General features: G+C 38.8%; 1 protein-coding gene across 2 annotated transcripts; it reads right to left on the reverse strand.

The window, feature by feature from the left end:
* Nucleotides 1-1161: 1161 nt before the first annotated feature.
* nadka (NAD kinase a) lies at nt 1162-18816 on the reverse strand. 2 transcript variants are annotated; one of them, XM_085913731.1, is made up of 12 exons: nt 18642-18816; nt 17871-18019; nt 15508-15591; nt 7936-8065; nt 7744-7852; nt 7167-7252; nt 6979-7081; nt 6789-6907; nt 4648-4747; nt 3083-3240; nt 2509-2591; nt 1162-2264 (listed from the first exon to the last, which is right to left on the reverse strand). In XM_085913731.1, exons 2-12 carry the CDS (start codon nt 18017-18019, stop codon nt 2117-2119), a joined length of 1269 nt encoding a protein of 422 aa, XP_085769857.1. In that variant the 5' UTR covers nt 18642-18816; the 3' UTR covers nt 1162-2116. The 2 variants fall into 2 exon arrangements, with proteins under 2 accessions (XP_085769857.1, XP_085769865.1); XM_085913739.1 differs by lacking the exons at nt 15508-15591; nt 17871-18019; nt 18642-18816 and adding an exon at nt 11104-12372.
* Between the last annotated feature and the right edge of the window lie 260 nt (nt 18817-19076).

The raw sequence follows: 19076 nt of genomic DNA on the forward strand, positions 1-19076 counted from the left end.
TTTCAAAATGAAGGCCAAGAGTACATTGGAGATTTTTCTTTTTATGGTTTTAATCATGGTGTTCACTTTATTGAGCTATCTTAACAGCTATGTTACTGCTCACAGCTCCTCACTGAGGAGCAGTTCACAGAAGTCACACCTAACAGAAGAATGCAATTTGTGCAACTAACCCCTCGCTACAAAAAATAAAACCCAAACACTTCCTGGAAACATGAAGGAGCACACACCTTTTTTAATTGACAAGCCTGCATACATTCCTTCCTTGAGGGAGGTTTTGAGAGGACTTCAATTCACTACGCTGGCGTGTCGTCCCGGACATGTTTTTCGATAATTACTGACTGGACCTATACACTTCCCGATAGGCTAAGTTGGATGAATGATTCAGATCAGAATCAACGTGTTTAATGTTGTCTTGGCCAAAGAATATTCAAAATATATTTTTTTCTTTTTTAAACAGGGTCTGTATAGGCTCATTATGATTTCAAGTGGACAACTGACACCTCCTCCTGAGACCAGGTTGCCCGCTAAGGAGTTCAACATATGAAGCCCTCAGCGGCGATAAGACATTGTGATTTCCTCGGAATGTGGAAGAAGTGATCATTGAAAAAATGTAAACAATTGAAGAGCAAATGTGTTGTATATTAATTCTTCTAACTTGGTAAATCACCGTCCTAACACAAACCACATACAAACTTGGTATTCACGCATAACTTTTACATGGCATTTATTGTTTTAGTGAACGTTTAATTATTGCCAATTTCAAAAATAATACACATTCAAAAAGATGTTTAACTTTTTTCCTAAACCACTCGCAAATAAAGTGTGGATTTTGAGCAGATTGGGTGAATTATTTTGACCCAGATTGGGGTTTGTTGAAGACATTTTAGACACAGTATTGTCCCTAACATGGATAGGAAGAGTTTAGTTGAGAACCTGAATATCTCAACAAGAAGTCACACATTTATTAATAGAAACGAGAGTAGCAGACTAGCACTCCTGTGCTGTGCAATCTTTGATGCCTTTTCAGATGTTTTTTGCACCCTGAATTGCTAAAAATTAACCTAGTTTTCTTTTATCTGAACTAAGTTGGGAAAAGTGTATACAAAAACATCTATCCTTTTTCTATACCTGATTGAAAAGGAAGTTCAAAAAAGCACCCCAAAAAAGTACCAGATTTATTTCCCCCTTTGATACAGTGTAAACGGGTTAATGAAAAACATGTTACAAAATACATCTTATTAAAGCGGCACATATATCCAGTACGTACTTTTGAGTTTAAGAGCTCAATTGGTCCTCTGCTTGTCTTTTCATTCTAAACTAACAGTCACGGGGAATGTTGCCATGATGACAAGAGAAAGTATCTTGGGTTCGGCCAAACGGATGCTTTCACTATGGATTACAGGTCTAAACAAACAAACAAACAAACAAACAAACAAACAAACAAACAAACAAACAAACAAACAAATTGAATTTATCATATAAATAGGCTGCAACTACAATTGTGGTTGGCTACTGTCAAGATACATTGGTATGATTGTTTTTGTTGTCGTTTTGTTACCCCTGCAAAAATACCCATGATATAAAAATGGAGAAGTATTGTTTTCACATTTTCCACCATTAATCATTAGTGTAAGGCACTGCGTGCAATATTGTCTCACACATGAACGTTATAAACAAGAGATTTGGCCACAAAGGTGCAACACCCTCACCTTGAAAGAAAACATATTGTTTTTAACCAAGTAGTAGGTTGTTAAAAAAAACAAAAAAAAAAAACAAAACAAAAAACACCCGTTCTTAGTGGTATCATAATAATAACCTTTGAGGTTGTAAATATTAGCACAAGAACATCCCAGAATTTTGATTTGGTGCCTTGGGAGGACAAAGAAAAAAGGATGATCCCGCGCCAACAGTTAGCGATCCAAGTCCATTCTTACATCTTTAGAATGGAACATCTTTGCATTTATCAAACATCTGTCTTCCCATTCTAATACGATACAGAACTGGGGCTGCTGGTCTTACAGTAAGAAGTTTTTCAATTATGCTCAAGACCTACTACCGCTTAAAAAAGGGGAACGTTAAAGAGAGCAAGGTGACGTTAAAACAACAAGTCGGAGTCTCAGAACTCGTCGTCTTCTGAGCTGAGGTAGTTCTGCTTCTTTCTCACGTTCCAGTGCAAACACTGGGCCAGGCTCTCGAACCAGTCGTTGACCGGGTTGCGGAAGCAAATACAAGGAACGGGGAAGCAGGAAGTTGTGATGGCAATACTGGAGCAACGAGAAAAACAAAGAGATCCCGAGGTCACGTGAGACTGCCAGACTTCCTTGTGAAGCAACACTGTGAATTTGTACAATGATTATGCAACAAATCAAAGCAGCTAATTCACATCGTGGGAGTTGCACAAAAGAGGTGCCATTCTTTGAATGTTCAGATGGATTATGCAAATCAGCGCATTTGAGTGCAAAACTAGTTCCACTTCCGATTCCGAATGGTGTCTGCACACGGACCAACCTGTCTCCGTGACAGATCTCCTGTCGCCGTCTCCCGTCGAACGACACCCACGCCGTGTTTCTGGCATCATGTGACAGCATTATCTAGGGAATGACACGTCACATGAAAAATTAAGCGCATACAACATTTGTTTGTCACATAAGAGGAGACATTATGTTTCTAACTGTTTAGTCATGCATATTTTAGATCAGGGATTGGCACACTTTTATGTTTGGGCCATGTTTGATTTTTAAAAAAGGCCAAATCATTCAAAGATGCAAAAAACATATGGAATCTTTTTTTATCTAATAATGAAAGAACTCATTCACATTTTAAAATCTAGAATTGATAAAATTGTAAACATTCAAACAATTACCGAAAACATTTTTAATGAGTGGCATATGTCCAATTTTTTTTTTTTTTTTTAAAAAGAAATACTTGAATTTACAGTTTACAATATCTCTATTAACCCATTATTTAATCTAATCTGTATTTTATTTGACCACATTTAGTGGACATAACTTTACTTTGGCTAGCAAGTTGTATTGCGTGTGCTCATGTCCACTTAAAAAAATCGAGTCTATTGTGCACGTACTTTCAATTCCACTCCGGCAGGCACCACGATGGGTCTGAAAGAGAGGGAGTGCGGGCAGATGGGAGTGATCATAATAGCTGGCACGTTGGGGTGAATCATGGAGGCCCCCGCAGCCACGGCATACGCTGTACTGCCCGTAGGCGTGGACACGATCACGCCTATGAGAAGAAGGAAGGACTTTCATTCACTGCATTGCAGGTTCAAGACTAATTTAAGACTTTGTTGAGCCACTTTGATCAAATAAAAGCTTTCATTTAGTCAAACATGACTATTAGGAGACTTTGCAATGCAGAAGTAAATTTTTAAGAACGGGTGATAGTTTCTTTTTACTACTTTGATATCCATTGACAGGAACCCCTGTTTACTGTTTACATTCTAGACACAACAGCCACATTATATCTCTGTCTCTCTCTCTGTCTCTCTCTCTGTCTCTCTCTCTGTGTCTCTCTCTCTGTCTCTCTCTCTGTGTCTCTCTCTCTCTCTGTCTATCTGTCTCTGTCTATCTGTCTCTGTCTGTCTGTCTGTCTGTCTGTCTCTGTCTGTCTGTCTGTCTGTCTCTGTCTGTCTCTCTCTGTCTGTCTTCTGTCTCTCTCTCTCTCTCTGTCTGTCTCTCACTCTCTCTGTCCCCCCCCACGATTAAAGTGCCTTTGCTGGGGAACTTTCCAAGAACATATTTGCACTGTACTATATCCTACAGTATAGTAGCAATGCTGCTGAGCTGAAGGTGTTTCTTTATTTTTTAGGGTTACGGTTTCAAATCCCGCTCCGCTATTATGGTTTTATTTTGTACTATATTTACAATTTCTTGCAGCCAGACTGAAGTTGTAAATGAAGTTTTCTTTGTTTATTGAATAATTGAACTATTGAGCAGTTGAAGAATTTTGACAGATAGCGTGTGACGAATCTATAGACAGGAAATACAAAATTACTCGATTGACTTTGCCACATCTAAAATTGGGAACGAGTGAATCTGGAAGCCAGTTGAACATAACACCACAAAAGGACCAGATCACATGTGCCACCTTGATAGTGATCAAAATGTGTCTTTTGTTTCTGTATTTCAAACCAGGATGTGTTTGACAAACAAAATAAATTCATGAAATATTGCAACACAGGACCATGATCATAAATAAATAAACAGAAATGGTGTTGTCTTTTGATTATGTGATTATTGATTATGGTTTGATTATGAGTCATTTGCATTCGTATGCAAATGTTTGGGCACCCCGAATCATTTTCAAGATTTTCCTTCATAAATCATTGGTAGTTCGGATCAGCAATTTCAGTGAAATATATCATATAGCAGACAAACACAGTGATATTTGAGATGTGAAATGAAATTTACACAGACTTAAGGGATGATGAAATTTGTCATTGTTGCAGCTCGGAAACGTTTTGAAATACCGGTGTCTCAAGATAAAAAGTACATTGAGCCGATTTTACAGAGTCACGAAAACACACATCCTTGCTAAGTCTAACATAAGTGAAGAGGTATGAACAAAGGCCAAATTCTGTATGAACAAAGGCCAAATTCTGTGTGGGAGACAAATTATGTGCTTGCTCACCATCTCCCTGCACGGTGGTGATAAGGTGGCCATCCAGGAAAAGGTCCACATTGGAGAGGTAGGAGGAGGGGCCTCTGTCCACCACCACCTCATTCAGCACCTCAAACATGTAGAGGGACAGCGTGCCATGACTTTTCACATCTGTACCTCATGTCAGCGTCTACTAGCTCAGAATGTCAGCGTCAACTAGCTCAAAATGACTTTTGGTGAGGCTGCCACAACATGTGGATTTATTCCAAAAGTCATACTTCCACTGCAACTCACCCCTGCCCATTAGCTTTCCACTTGGAAAAAGTAAACGATTCTGTGGGAAACTACGACTGGGGGCAGCAAAAAAAAACAAATCATTGAATATAACTGCTAAAAAAACAACAACCTGCAATTACTCCTGGATTCTTGAAAATGCGGGTCAAATTGCGGGTGTGTGGTGTGTGTGTAGCTCGTATATCATACTTCACACCTGGGGTAAGATAAAGTCAGCATGTGCACGCATTTCATTTTTTTAATTGTCTGTTTTCATGCTTAACATGAGCCCTCCGGCATCACATTGATACATTTTGAACACAAAAATACCTTAAGGCGTAATGTGCTTTTGTCAATGGAAAAGCCTGAACAGCTAGTTTAGCTACAGTCAGATAAGTACTGCAGGCAAGGTGCAGTGGAAAACTTAAAGACAAAATTAACATAATTGTCAATGCAAATAAATTAAAAACAAACATAAATAACTTCCATAGCGTGGTCTAACACAACCGTCTGTCAAATCTTCGTGTTGTAAACTGTTTTGGATGATTCTATCAGTCAATACTCCCTGTAGCAGACAATCTTCCGATCATTATCAAGGAAACACATCTGAGATTACTTATTACTCGTTTTAAATCAAACCAAACATTCCTGCTGGTTGATAATGTCGAGCTGCTCAGCTCAAACGGACAGGTGTCACGCAAAGAGCTGACTCGATGTTATCGAGGGGAAGAACTGCTCTAGCAACTTTGGATTCCAAGTACCGTAATTTTCGGAATATAAGTCGCGTTTTTTTTTTTTTATAGTTTGGGTCGGGGGGGTGGCGACTTATACTCAGGAGCGACTTATATGTGGTTTTTTTTTTCAAAATAAATTACTTGATCATTAACACATTACTTACTAGTACAGTTGATCACCTCACATATTATTTTTAATACACTGAAAAAACAAATAAAGCAATTCACACTTTAAAGCACAATATTCAAGTTCATGAAACAAATAAACAGAACAAAAAAAACAACTGAAAAAGAAATATAGTTATTTTTAAACTAAACTGAACGAGGGTGATTTAAATTTTACCATTGGCCGTGACGCAACAACTGGGAGGGGAAAGCGCTGTTTTTTTGAGTTTTTAAAAAGGACAGGTCTGGTGAAGAGAATTTAGTGTGGTGATGTAAAAAAAAAAATAACAGTAGGGGCAGCAATGCAATTTAGGATGCAAGCTCTGCTTGTGATGGACAGCATGCGAGCACACATCACGCCAGACATGCAAATCACGAGTCCGACGGCGCGCGTATGCGGCATTGTTTACACAATCGATGATCGATGTATTTTATGATTTGGAGTGACAGATGGTTTGGTAATATTGTTGCTATATGATAGTTATTTGAAATATACTTTATATATCGTTATATGGGTCTGTGGAATAATTAGACATGCAAATCACGAGTCCGACGGCGCGCGTACGCGGCATTGTTTACACGATCGATGACCGATGTATTTTATGATTTGGAGTGACACAGATGTTTTGATAAACGTGTTATTTATGTAATAATCATTTGAATAACTCTGAATGTTACGTTAGGCCCGTTCTCAGCCTCTCGTTTGTGTATGTCACGTTAGAATACCGTATCGTTTAGCCTGTTGTTGCTGGTTCGTGTCTGTTTTTGGTGTGGGATTTTGACAAATACATTTGCCCCAAAAGTGCGACTTATACTCCGGAGCGACTTATATATGTTTTTTTCACGTTATTGTGCATTTTATGGGTGGTGCGACTTATACTCCGGAGCGACTAATAGTCCGAAAATTACGGTATGTAAACAAGTTGGATTTGAGCTTGTAATTTACCGTGTCTATAGTTGTGTAGAAGAGCGGTGTGCAATGAGCAGTGTTAACATTACCTGATAGTTTGTGGCTTTGCGGCCAACGTCCATTTCGCCATTGGTCAGAATAACACCCTTTTCCCTCTCCCGGTGCACGCGCACTTTCAAGCGACTTCGTAACACTATGGCTGCATTACCTAAAACAGTGCTTATTTTAGAATTTTTTCAGCCTGTCTCTAAACCTGTTTGTTGGAGCAGCATATGATACCTTCAATAATTTGAGTGACCTGAGATTGATAGGTGTCAAACTTGAAAGGTGTCAGGAAGCCAAGAGAGCCCAGATGGAAGGCCATCACTGGTGGAACGCTCTCCTGCATGGCGATGATAATGCATAAAAGATTGAAGAGTTGTGCTTCACAAAACGGATTGTGACAATACACACAGTAAGACATGTACCTGAAAAAGCGAAGACGCGTAGAGCAAAGTTCCGTCTCCACCAAGACAGATGATGAAGTCCACACGGTTGGAGATGTCGTCAAGTTCTATGAAACACAAAGGTACACTATTAATAAGTGAGATATATGCACGCGCGCACACACACACAGGGTAACATATAAAAAACAGTGTGATACCTTGATTAATAGTACACGCTTAAATGTTTTAAAAATGTATTAAAGGTGGCATCTATGCAACAAAAGGGACATTACTTTATGCATAAACATAAAAAAAAAATTATCATAATTGTGAAGTTGATATTAGTTATTGCTTTTCCTTTGAAGTGCATGGGACTATTATAAAAGTATAATAAGTATATGTATAATAAGTATAATATGTGAGTATAATAATATAATATAATATCCTTCTCTTTATTGGTAAAACAAAATAAGACACACATATTTTGTTCTTATTAAAAATATCTTTTCATTATACATCTTTAGGTTTGGAAGTGCATGGTGCTAAGTGGCCACCCAGCCACGCTGATGAAAAATTGTGGCTCGCTCCATGATTTAAGAGTTGTTTAATGTCTTCATACCTTCTCTGAAAGTGCAGAAATTCTTTGTAAGGGTCTTAAAGTTGTCATCGCCAGAAATAGCTGGGTCGTCTAAAACTTTCTGTTCTACATAAACAACCATGTTTTTGACCTAAAACACAAAAAGAGAGAGGAGCCATTTAACATGTGCATAACACCAGCGGCAACTGTTCAGCATCCACCTCTCTGCCACACCTCAGTGAGGAATATGCAGAGCTCCTTGAAGGGCTGAAGCAGGGAGGCGTCTCGGATCTTCTTGATGACGAGGACACTCTTGGGGGGGGTGTTCCAAGTCAGCCGCTGGGTGGCGGGATCTTGAATGTGCCTGGTAAACATGTCAACAAAACCTTTAACAACACATGAGCCTGGCCTCTTAGGCTGATGTAAGGCCTCTTAAGAAGCTGAAGCGTATGCAAACAGCAGTGTGTGGCCGTGATCCTATTAGGCTTAAGGTCTGCAGTAGAATCTCATGCGCCGTCTGCTGGTCTTCACCCTTTTGCCAACTTGACAGCGATTGACAGATATTTTGGGCGTGACACAACCAAAGATAGGTCATGGTGACAGCATATGAATTAGAAAGATGATTACACAAAGAAAATAGCAATTCATTTTTTATTACAATTTTGGGATAAAATGTTGGGGAAAAAAATCTGTGGGAACACCACATTTCAAATTATTATGCAAACATTGTTTTTTCAGTTTAAGAGCCGCTGCTCCTCCACGTTGAGAGGAGCCAGATGAGGTGGCTCTGGCATCTCACCAGGATGCCTCCCTGGGAAGGTGTTCCGGGCATGTCCCACCGGCAGGAGACCCCGTGGAAGACCCAGGACGTGCTGGAGAGACTATGTCTCAGATGGCCTGGGAACACCTTGGAATTCTCCGGGATGAGCTGGACGAAGTGGCTGGGGAGAGGGAAGTCTGGGAGTCCCTCCCCCGCGACCCGACCCCGGATAAGCGGAAGAAGATGGATGAATGGATGGATGTTGTTTTTATCTGGGTTTTTTTATAGTGTATGCAAATGGTACTCAGCCTAAATTTTAAGTTTTTAATCGAGTTTGCAGCCATATTATTTGGTAAAATAAATGTAAAAGACCAAAAATTATTTGTGATTTGGACAAGTCCTGCTTGAATTTTTTTCCACCCAACCTTGAACATCTTTGATTGAGGATCTTCCAAAGGTTTCTGAACAGGATAGAGGCATCAGATGATGGGACACCATAGGTTTGGACACTTTTGTAGCCATAGCAGCCAATGATGCAGATGGACATGAAGAAAGAATTCTTGGTTTTGTTTATGATTTTGGTAGGAGCATCAAAAAATATATACATTCACTGAACATCAAGCCAAATATTTTGGACAACTGAAATAAGGCCTCCACAAACTCAAAGTCAACAAGCAACTTGGTCCTATGTGATTAATATTTTAACTATCATTTGAAAGCTTAAATTAAACAGACATATTTTCACCTAACACGTGCCTTTTTTTCTTAGCTCAAGGCCATTTGAGTTGTTGCACATTAGTTTCTGCACACCACTGTGACATTTGGGCTAGTCACATGTGGAAGCTGGTGGTCTCATATCCAATTGAACCTGACTAGCAAAATCAATGAGAAGGTTGTTTTTTGATTTTACAAATGCTATGACTGAGTACTGACGATTCCTGGCTCACACCCAAAATCAAATGGGACAGGCTCCAGCTCATCCGTGACCCCGATAAAGACAAGGAGAATGAAAAATGGACAGATGAACAGATGGATAAACAAAAGAAACATCTCGAATTGCTGGATAATGGTGTTTTTGGATACATTAAATTCTGTTCAGATACACTATTTAAAATGGGGTTCCAGCTGTTGTTGGTGTTAACTTGAAGGACCCAGCCCAAATCGTCTTCATTTCGACGTGAACTCAAAGTGTGAAAAGAATCTTGGCTTGGGGCTCAATACAGAAGCATTAAAAAATTGTTATGAGAGCCGTGGGAAATCATGTGTGCAAAACTGTATTAGTCATGAATCAGGATGCTTTAGAAGATTCTAACAGCTATGGTTTCTCTTAATTCAGGTTGAGGGTCAATTTGACCCATTTCAAAATTTATATAGTCAGATTTTTTATAATCTATGAAGTGCGACAAACTCTTAATGCCACCATTCAACAACATTCACATGCCGAAGGTTTGCGTTCTGATTTAGTTTATATCAAACATTTTATCAGAGGCATTTTCTCTTGATATTGATCATGTGTCGATGGTGATTCGTTTTATGTTAAGCATCGACTTTGCAGGGGAAGATTATTATTATTATTTTTTTTTTTTTTACATCGTTTTTCCCCAAAAGAAGAACAGATTCTTTCTCCACCCCAACCCCTTGATGGTGCAGGTACTTTTGAATGCAGAAGTTTAACAACTACAAAACATGAGTTGGGGAACTTTATTACGATATACAGTAGCAGTTACACAACTTCCCTTCATTGACCAATGGAAATAAGGAATCAATAAAAAAAAATGCAGTTATGTTATTAAAAAATAACTTAATTTTATAACAACTTAATAAAAAAGTGGATAAAATCAATACAGGATCAATGGACGCTACAGCTGATTGTTTACTTTTCAAACTTGCAGCAGACAAGTGCGACGTCATGCACGCTGTGGTCCTTATTTTGTTGTGTTATGTTATGTTATGTTATACTGTATGCTCTGTAGATATCTTTGTTACAGCAACAGCTGTTGTGAAAGCGCTATATAAATAATGATGTACTGTATGTGGCATATAAAAAGTTATGGTGCAAAGTTTAAGGACCGTATGGATAGAAGAATGGATCACACCACTCCCCACAAATATTTGTTTATCATTAAAAATGAAATGCTATGCTATCATCAAAATCATATTGGTAAAGTCACGTTACTTTTATCACAAAGCTTTAGAGACGGGATCAACAGCGGCTCTGCTGTTGCCTTACTTTGTGCATGTTGATTTTCAATTGCATCAAGATGCGATCAAAACCCCAAAATTCTAATTTGTCTTCAATTAGTAACACGGATAAATGATTATGCCAGTCCTTAAATGTAATGCAGCAACGGTTGTTAGTAAACCTCCACATGATTTAAAACAGCCAGATTGCATTGAAACCCAATCAAACGCTGAGATCTGTCAACTGCCGCAATTTCAAATATCAGGACCTCAAACAGAGATAACCCATGATCAGACATCAAGCACTTCATTGAACACCTCAAGACATGCCCCGCTTCAGCAAGCGGGACCAAAACCGGACAGTACAGAGTTGGATATTCCTCACTCACCACTGCAAGGGTTAATCTTTCACTCAGCCTAAATATACTGACACAGCAAAGATGCTTAGTTAGTCCTCTCACCATTTCCATACTTTGTTCTCCTTACTGCCCGCTGACTCCTGAAGTACCACCTTCATGGCTGTACACATGTGACACGTTTGGAAGTCACTTCAGTCTACAGACAAAGCTGGGGAATCGGGATCTTTCAGGACCACAACAACATCCTTGAAGCCGAGAGATGAGCCTCTGTCCACCGTGAGGGCCTCTGCGTATGCGAAGAGGGGGTGTGTCCGGGGGCAGGGCGCAGCAAACAACCTTACAAGCTAGACTCACAAGTGCTATATTTGTCCCAGTGAGGACTTAACACTAAACCCTCCGAGTGCATTCTCTTGCTGAATCAAACTTCTCACTTGTTTTAAGCTTCCTCTCAGCCATGCCCACTCAGCTCTCTGCTGGCCACGCCCATTTCAGGGAAGGGCTTGGCTACATTCATTTATTTTTCAACAGGTGTGTTTAACAGAGCTCAGTTGAAGACTGTTTTTCCCCGTAACCGCTTTATTCATTGTAATGATCCGCCGCTTTCAAACACCAAGAACAGTTCCCGACAGGTTTAATGTATGCAAGAGCGATTCAAAATAAACGAAACGAAGAGACAATAGGTTCTACTTAATGCTCTAGTTAAAGGCGGAAAGGTTTAAGACCACCTCCCGGGAAGAGGAAGTAAATTACACAAAATGACCTCATGACGTATTTTTGGAGCTTATTATTGCACTTGCCCACTTTGCACTTAACCATTGTTTGTAACATTTAAATGTACTTTTTATGTTATACAAATGTTTGATATTCATGGAATGAAATGCCAAGGCAGAGTTGAAAATGGTTTGCCCACTTTGCACTTAACCATTGTTTGTAACATTTAAATGTACTTTTCATGTTATACAAATGTTTGATATTCATGGAATGAAATGCCAAGGCAGAGTTGGAAATGGCTTGTCACCACTCTACAAAAACAACAAATGTTATGTGCTTCGTGCTGTCATCAAAGTAGGTCAGGTAAAACCGTCAGTCAAGGTGTGTGCGTGCTTTTGTGCGACAGAAACACAACAGTGGAAGCAGACCATAACTGAGAAGTCTGCGCATGTTGTAAATTATTGTTGCTGCTGAAGGCTTTAAACTTTCTTAAGAACAGACAAGAGGTATTACTAAATATTTTCAAAACCACAAACTTGTAGCTACATGACTTGCTGATGGCGATGGCCTTGTGCAACATTACATTTAGAGATCTTTTTAATACTAATTCCGTCACATAGGATTTCTGAATATCGTAATTTCTTGAGTATAAATGTCCCCCCCCCCCCCCTCCAAAAAAAAATCATGAAAAAAATCAAGATGTATACATATAGGGGTATACATATAGCTAGGGGGGGAAAGCAAAAGGCTGAATCAACGTGTTGCATCAATCACTGAGTGCCTGTTATCTTGCAAATGAGTGCCAAAGTGATGAGAAGATAATAGTTAAATCTTTAGGCATGGGTACCAGCTAACTGGAGGAGTATTATATTGCATATATATGAGTAGAGACCAAAAAAAAAAAAAAAAAAAAAAAAGAAACATTTTGAAGGTTGATTGGGGGGGGGGGGTATTTGTGAGTCTATTGTACTGGAGAAATGACGATACACCTGCAAATGGTTTGTGAAAACAGGTGAGGTCATGCTCACAGCCGCTGTGAAACTTGGCATCATCTTGCATATAAAGCAGAGACAATGATAAAAGAAACAAAGCAGTCAAAAGCTTTCATTCCGCTGGGCTCATTATTGAAATTCACTTCAGGGTGTGGGCAGGAGGTCAAAGGAACCCAGATGAATGCTGGAGCACAAAGTGATGGTAAAAAAATAATAAAGATGCGGCCTGCAGAATCGCCAGAATCTCAACCGCAGCCCTTCCGTAGAGTCAACAAGGGGTGTGGGCAGGAGGTGAAAGCAATCAAGATGAATGCTGGAGCACAAAGTGATGGTCAGAAAATACTAAAGAGGTGACATACAATAGTGCCAGTATCACAACCGCACCCCTTCCATAGAGAGTCAACAAGGGTTTATCATTTCCAGTTTGGCAAAGTGAATAATGCTTCATGAGCTTGACTGGTGCAATAGTGAATATGAAAACGATTTTAGGAACGATATATATATATATATATATATATATATATATATATATATATCCAATTAATTAATTAATTAATTAGGAATAACCAATTTCCTGGTTGCCAAATGTGCCGGAGCCGCACTAGCCGTTCAATCTCTGCGTGACCACCTCCCTGTACATAATCGAGATAACATCATATATATATATATATATATATATATATATATATATATATATATATATATATATATATATATATATATATATATATATACTATAATATATTATATATATATATATATATATATATATATATATATATATATATATATATATATTCAGGAGCGACTTATGTGTTTTTTTTTCAAAAAAATTACTTGATCATTAACACATTACTTACTAGTACAATTGATCACCTCACATCTTATTTTTAATACACTGAAAAAACGAATAAAGCAATTCACACTTTAAAGCACAATATTCAAGTTCATGAAACAAATAAACAAAACAAAAAAAACAACTGAAAAAGAAATATAGTTATTTTCAAACTAAACTGAACGAGGGTGATTTAAATTTCACCATTGGCCGTGACGCAAAAACTGGGAGTGGAAAGCGCTGTTTTTTTGAGTTTTTAAAAAGCACAGGTTTGGTGAAGAGAATTTAGTGTGGTGATGTAAAAAAAAAATAATAATAAATAAAAATAACAGTAGGGGCAGCAATGCAATTTAGGATGCAAGCTCTGCTTGTGATGGACAGCATGCGAGCACACATCACGCCAGACATGCAAATCACGAGTCCGACGGCGCGCGTATGCGGCATTGTTTACACGATCGATGATCGATGTATTTTATGATTTGGAGTGACAGATGGTTTGGTAATATTGTTGCTATATGATAGTTATTTGAAATATACTTTATATATCGTTATATGGGTCTGTGGAATAATTAGACATGCAAATCACGAGTCCGACGGCGCGCGTACATGGCATTGTTTACACGATCCATGATCGATGTATTTTATGATTTGAAGTGACACAGATGGTTTGATAAACGTGTCATTTATGTAATAATCATTTGAATAACTCTGAATGTTACGTTAGGCCGGTTCTCAGCCTCTCGTTTGTGTATGTCACGTTAGCATACCGTATCGTTTAGCCTGTTGTTGCTGGTTCGTGTCTGTTTTTGGTGTTAGATTTTGACAAATAAATTTGCCCCTAAAGTGCGACTTATACTCCGGAGCGATTTATATATGTTTTTTTTCACGTTATTGTGCATTTTATTGGTGGTGTGACTTATACTCCGGAGCGACTAATAGTCCGCAAATTACGGTACATACATACATACGTACGTACGCATGTATGTATGTGCAAGCACACAATGTGCCAACACACTAATGGTAAGAATGAATAACACATCAGGCATTTGCTTTCTCTGTGTACAAGATAGGGTTAGGTCAGAACAATCAGCATAGTTCTGCAAACCTTTCCATTGTAACGTCTGAATTTCTTGCTCAAGAATAATTCTTCTGAGGTACCCTCTAACTGTCTTCCCTCAGTTGTCCTCCACACTGACACTTAACCTGTGGCTAATTTCTACTGCTCAGACGGATTGTACTGATTAATTAGTTTTGTCCTGTGAAAGCGTGGCCAGCCAGTTGCAGAATTGAATACTAATGTGTATATGTGTCTTGTTTTTGCGAGGAATGTGTTTACAAGTCTGCAAAATGAGTGTTGGGCAGTTACAAAATTGCAAACTCAGTGCAAAGCAGTGTTTCTGCTTAGAATTTTCCAAACTTTGTGAGTGGTTTTGTGATAAATATTAATAGTTTTAGACATTGCAATACAGGCATCACTATTAGAGCTTAACCATTGAGAAAAGAAATACCTAATTTTAGGTACAATACATTATTTATTACAAAATAATTGTTGTATAACTACAAGTCTATTTTTGTAACCTTCTGAGAATAAAACTTTTTTTTCTGAGAATAGCCATAATCTTGGACCAGAAAAAAAAAGTAGATTAAAGCTGTAATTTGAAACAGTCACAGCCAAAATTGCCACACAAACTGTTTGTATTGCCGTAATTGAGCAGTAGCATTAACAAATATTTACATAGAACACATAGAAAGAATTTCAGCCTATTGTAATTTCTTTGTAACAGGCGCAACTATTTCCACATTCACAAACGGTAGAAGGTAAAATAAAAAACGACTCAACTATTCAATCAACACTGAGATTGAACTCAACCAGCCATGCCTTATGTCTACTGTTGTCACAGGTCAGGGTTTATAGTTAGGATAGGCCAGCTAAATTCAAATGTAACAATAATGCCCAGCTGTACTTACATTACTGTGTGTGGATTCTGTAGCATGCATGCCTTTGGGCCAAATGTAGTCACTGGGCTTGGTCCATGTAGAGACTGGGTCCTCCTGAAGGGAAACCAAAGAGCATCAGATCATATGATTATCTTGAAAGAATCAAATCTAAAGACTTGATTGGACCTGCGGTATATTACAGGAAGAAAGCACAATCTATCTGTCTTTTATGGAAGGTCAAAGAAGCATTTAAAAACATGAAAATGACAATCTTATTTGTTCTTTCACAATGGGGGTTATTATGGGGTTGAAGAAGCATGCAACTATAGTGTTATATATAAATTGAGCTGAGTGGATATACAGTGATATCTAGTGGATTTTTTTAGCATAACATTGCTCAGCCAAGAGGAAACTATGGCTCAATCAGCTTGAGTTCAATAAGTTTGCCACTACTCCTTTTGAGATCTTATGACCAAAAATATACTTAACCAAAAGGTTGAAAGGAAGGTACACACACACGTAGAAACACACACGAACGCTTCTAAAACACTATAACAATGTTGTCATATGCCACAGATGAATGTCACTGAGAAGGGGTGGATATTGACAAAATGTCAACATTAAGTTATTTGAGTATACAGTAAAAGATGGAACAATTCAGCTGGATGTTGACAAGATAGGAAAACAATGTCTTTCAATTTCACTTCCTACACAGAAAAATCCCATTGCAGTTGCTAAAGCACACCCGGATAGATTTTGCAACATTGATGGTGAACAAATGTCGATGACTCCATGGGAATTTATGCAATGTGATGCAATTGAGCTCAGTCACTTGTGTTTTTGAAAATACCACAAATGAAAGACAAAAAAGGGGCTGACAGTGAAGCTGCTGCTCTGATTGTGTACCTGGACCACTCCCTTCCGTCATCATTAAATGTCTCACCTGAGGAGGGCAGTCTTGAAAGCCGAAATTTACATACACTTAAGACACATGCTTTCCCCCCAATGTCTGATAAGATATCAGACAGATTAAAATCCCTGTTGTAGATGCAATAAGATTACCAAAATTATTTTGATTTTCTACATGCCGGAATAATAACAGAATCACGTTTTTCATGGCTCCCTTTAAAGTTAGAGATGTAAATACATTTAATTAGTATTTGGTACCATAGCCCTTAAACTGCATGATTTAGGCCAAAGGTTTTATATCCTTCCACAAATCTCTCACAGAAGTTGGCAGGAATTTTGGTCCGTGCCCCTCCCAGAAATGATGTAACTGAGCCAGGTTTGTAGACTGCCTTATAGCCACTCTAAAATGTTGCCTTTGTTATTTTTTCTAACGAGGTAGGCAGTATGCCTCATGTCTTTGTCAGTTTGGAAGACCCCTTTGCGGTCAGGTTTCAACTTCCTGGCTAATGTCTCGAGATGTTGCTTCAATATTTCTACATAATGTTCTTTCCTCATGATGCCACCCTACAGTGCGATGAAATAGTACACTTGCCATATTTTTAATTTCTTCCTTTTTTGCATACTTTCTCCACTTTATTGGTGCAAATTTATTCCAGAAAATATCAGGCAAAGTTAACTCAAGTAAACACTGTATTGGTGAGGATTTATTCTAGAAAATATCTGGCAAAGATAACTCAAGGGTTTTAAATGTTTAAAGAAAAGCCCAAAACATTCAGCACTACCAGTTGCTGTGTGAAAAAGATACTTGGCCTGCCTCTTAATGAATCAGCAGTCTGCTGTTATTTGTGTCACTGACCACACCCACACCTAAATCCCCTGATATCTGTTCCATCAAGAAATCACTGAAATAGAATTATCCTACGAAATAAATTTGGCCAAAATATCCTATCATGCTTCCAAAGGTGAGAACTATTAAACATCAATGGGGAAAAAACAAAAAACATTGAACTGCTCCAAAAATGACCTGACCAGCGACAATTCATCAAGGTCACAAAGGGACCTTAGATAAGAACCGCTGGCCTCTCTTGCCTCAGTGTTCATGATTAGCGTTCCAATGTAAAAACCACTGCAGACCAAAAGTGCAAAGACTTCTGATCCCCCTCCGTTAAAAAGACAAACAGAAAATGTTTTGGAGGGTGTGCTTCTCATTAGATCTGTTGTAAAGGCAATACGAAATTTTGGAAAAAGAACATCGCACCAACTTTTAAACATGGTGGTAGTGTGACTTACTGGGGCAGCTAAACTTATTCGGGACTTGAACAACTTGCTGCGATTGATGGGACCATGAATTCTTCACTTTACCAGGAAATGCTGAGGGACAATGCTCGGCCATCAGTTTGTAACCTCAACCTGACCACGCCCCCTCATACTCTCCGCTGTATTAAAAACACACCAATAATTAGATCATTTGAAATGGGACTTACTTGTACTCAGACGAGCTGGTGGCTGAGGAAGTGCTCAGGCTGCGGGTCTTCTTGCTGCGCCGGGCCAGGCGCCCAGTAATATTCCCTCCATCACGCGCAGACCAGCAGTAAGGAGCCGCTTTCACGCGCACCTCTTCTCCACCGTCCATCTCAATATCCAACGGGATACATTCATCATTCATAGTCTAACACTTAAAGATGGAGTCAACTTTTCATCGAAGCATCAATTACGAACCCCTAAGCGCTAATAAACTGCAATAACTTGCAAAACCTTAACCAAAAATGAGCGATCATGGGGTGCAATATATGTTCAGCTTTATGGTACTTCATTGGCTGGGTTAGCGTTTTGCGCTTAACAAAAATAAGGGGGAAAATGGCCATACGCTTAAAAAATACGTAGTTCCACACGAAGGGACTATATTATGTCGCTGTCGCAGGATGAACAACTGGATCAACAAAGTTACATATATCTCTGGAGCTACTTCATTATGTAAGTGCGGCTCAGGCAGCTCTGTTGTGACGTACGCTAGTTATATTGCTTAAAATACTTCCGACACTGTTTCAATATATAATTGCTTGAAAAAAAATAAGCAATTTGGGGGTGAAACCCTAATGCTGATCATGAGACCTACTCAGAATTCAGCGATGAGCAACAAGTGAGTGAATGATGACGGATCCAACTGCCGTAGTGCTAACAATGCTACACGAAGCTACTTTGCAAAATACCGTTGACACATACAGTACAAAACCTAACAGCTTGCACTCTACTACCTGAATTAAGCTTGTCCTCACGATGTTCCAGTCGGTGACACAAATGCGGATCTTAATTCACCGTCGTAGAGTTTGACCCTCGCTCAATGGTTATTACCAATTCACCATCTTAACTTCGTCAATTATCAACAATCACCACTTCCGGGTAGGCACTGACCAATCGGGTAGCGTACATTTGTGGCGCATTCGGTAATTCAAAAGGACTCCAAATGTGGTAAAGGTAAATTACCTTATTGTAAATTGTATCATTCACACAATCTTTATAATTGAGCCCATATATTTGAGCTTTGTTGTAAACATTGGAAACTTATCACTGTGTTCATTAACGCCAGCATTACTAAACTGAATAAGCATTTTTGGGACATGATCTCGTTAAAGTTGTGCAAGGAGTTCATGTGACTGACTGGTGCATGGACTGCACAGGGTACAATCGGC

Source organism: Syngnathus leptorhynchus, chromosome 1 (genome assembly GCF_054491065.1).
Source record: "Syngnathus leptorhynchus isolate UIUO chromosome 1, UIUO_Slep, whole genome shotgun sequence".
Classification (NCBI taxonomy): Eukaryota; Metazoa; Chordata; class Actinopteri; order Syngnathiformes; family Syngnathidae; genus Syngnathus; species Syngnathus leptorhynchus.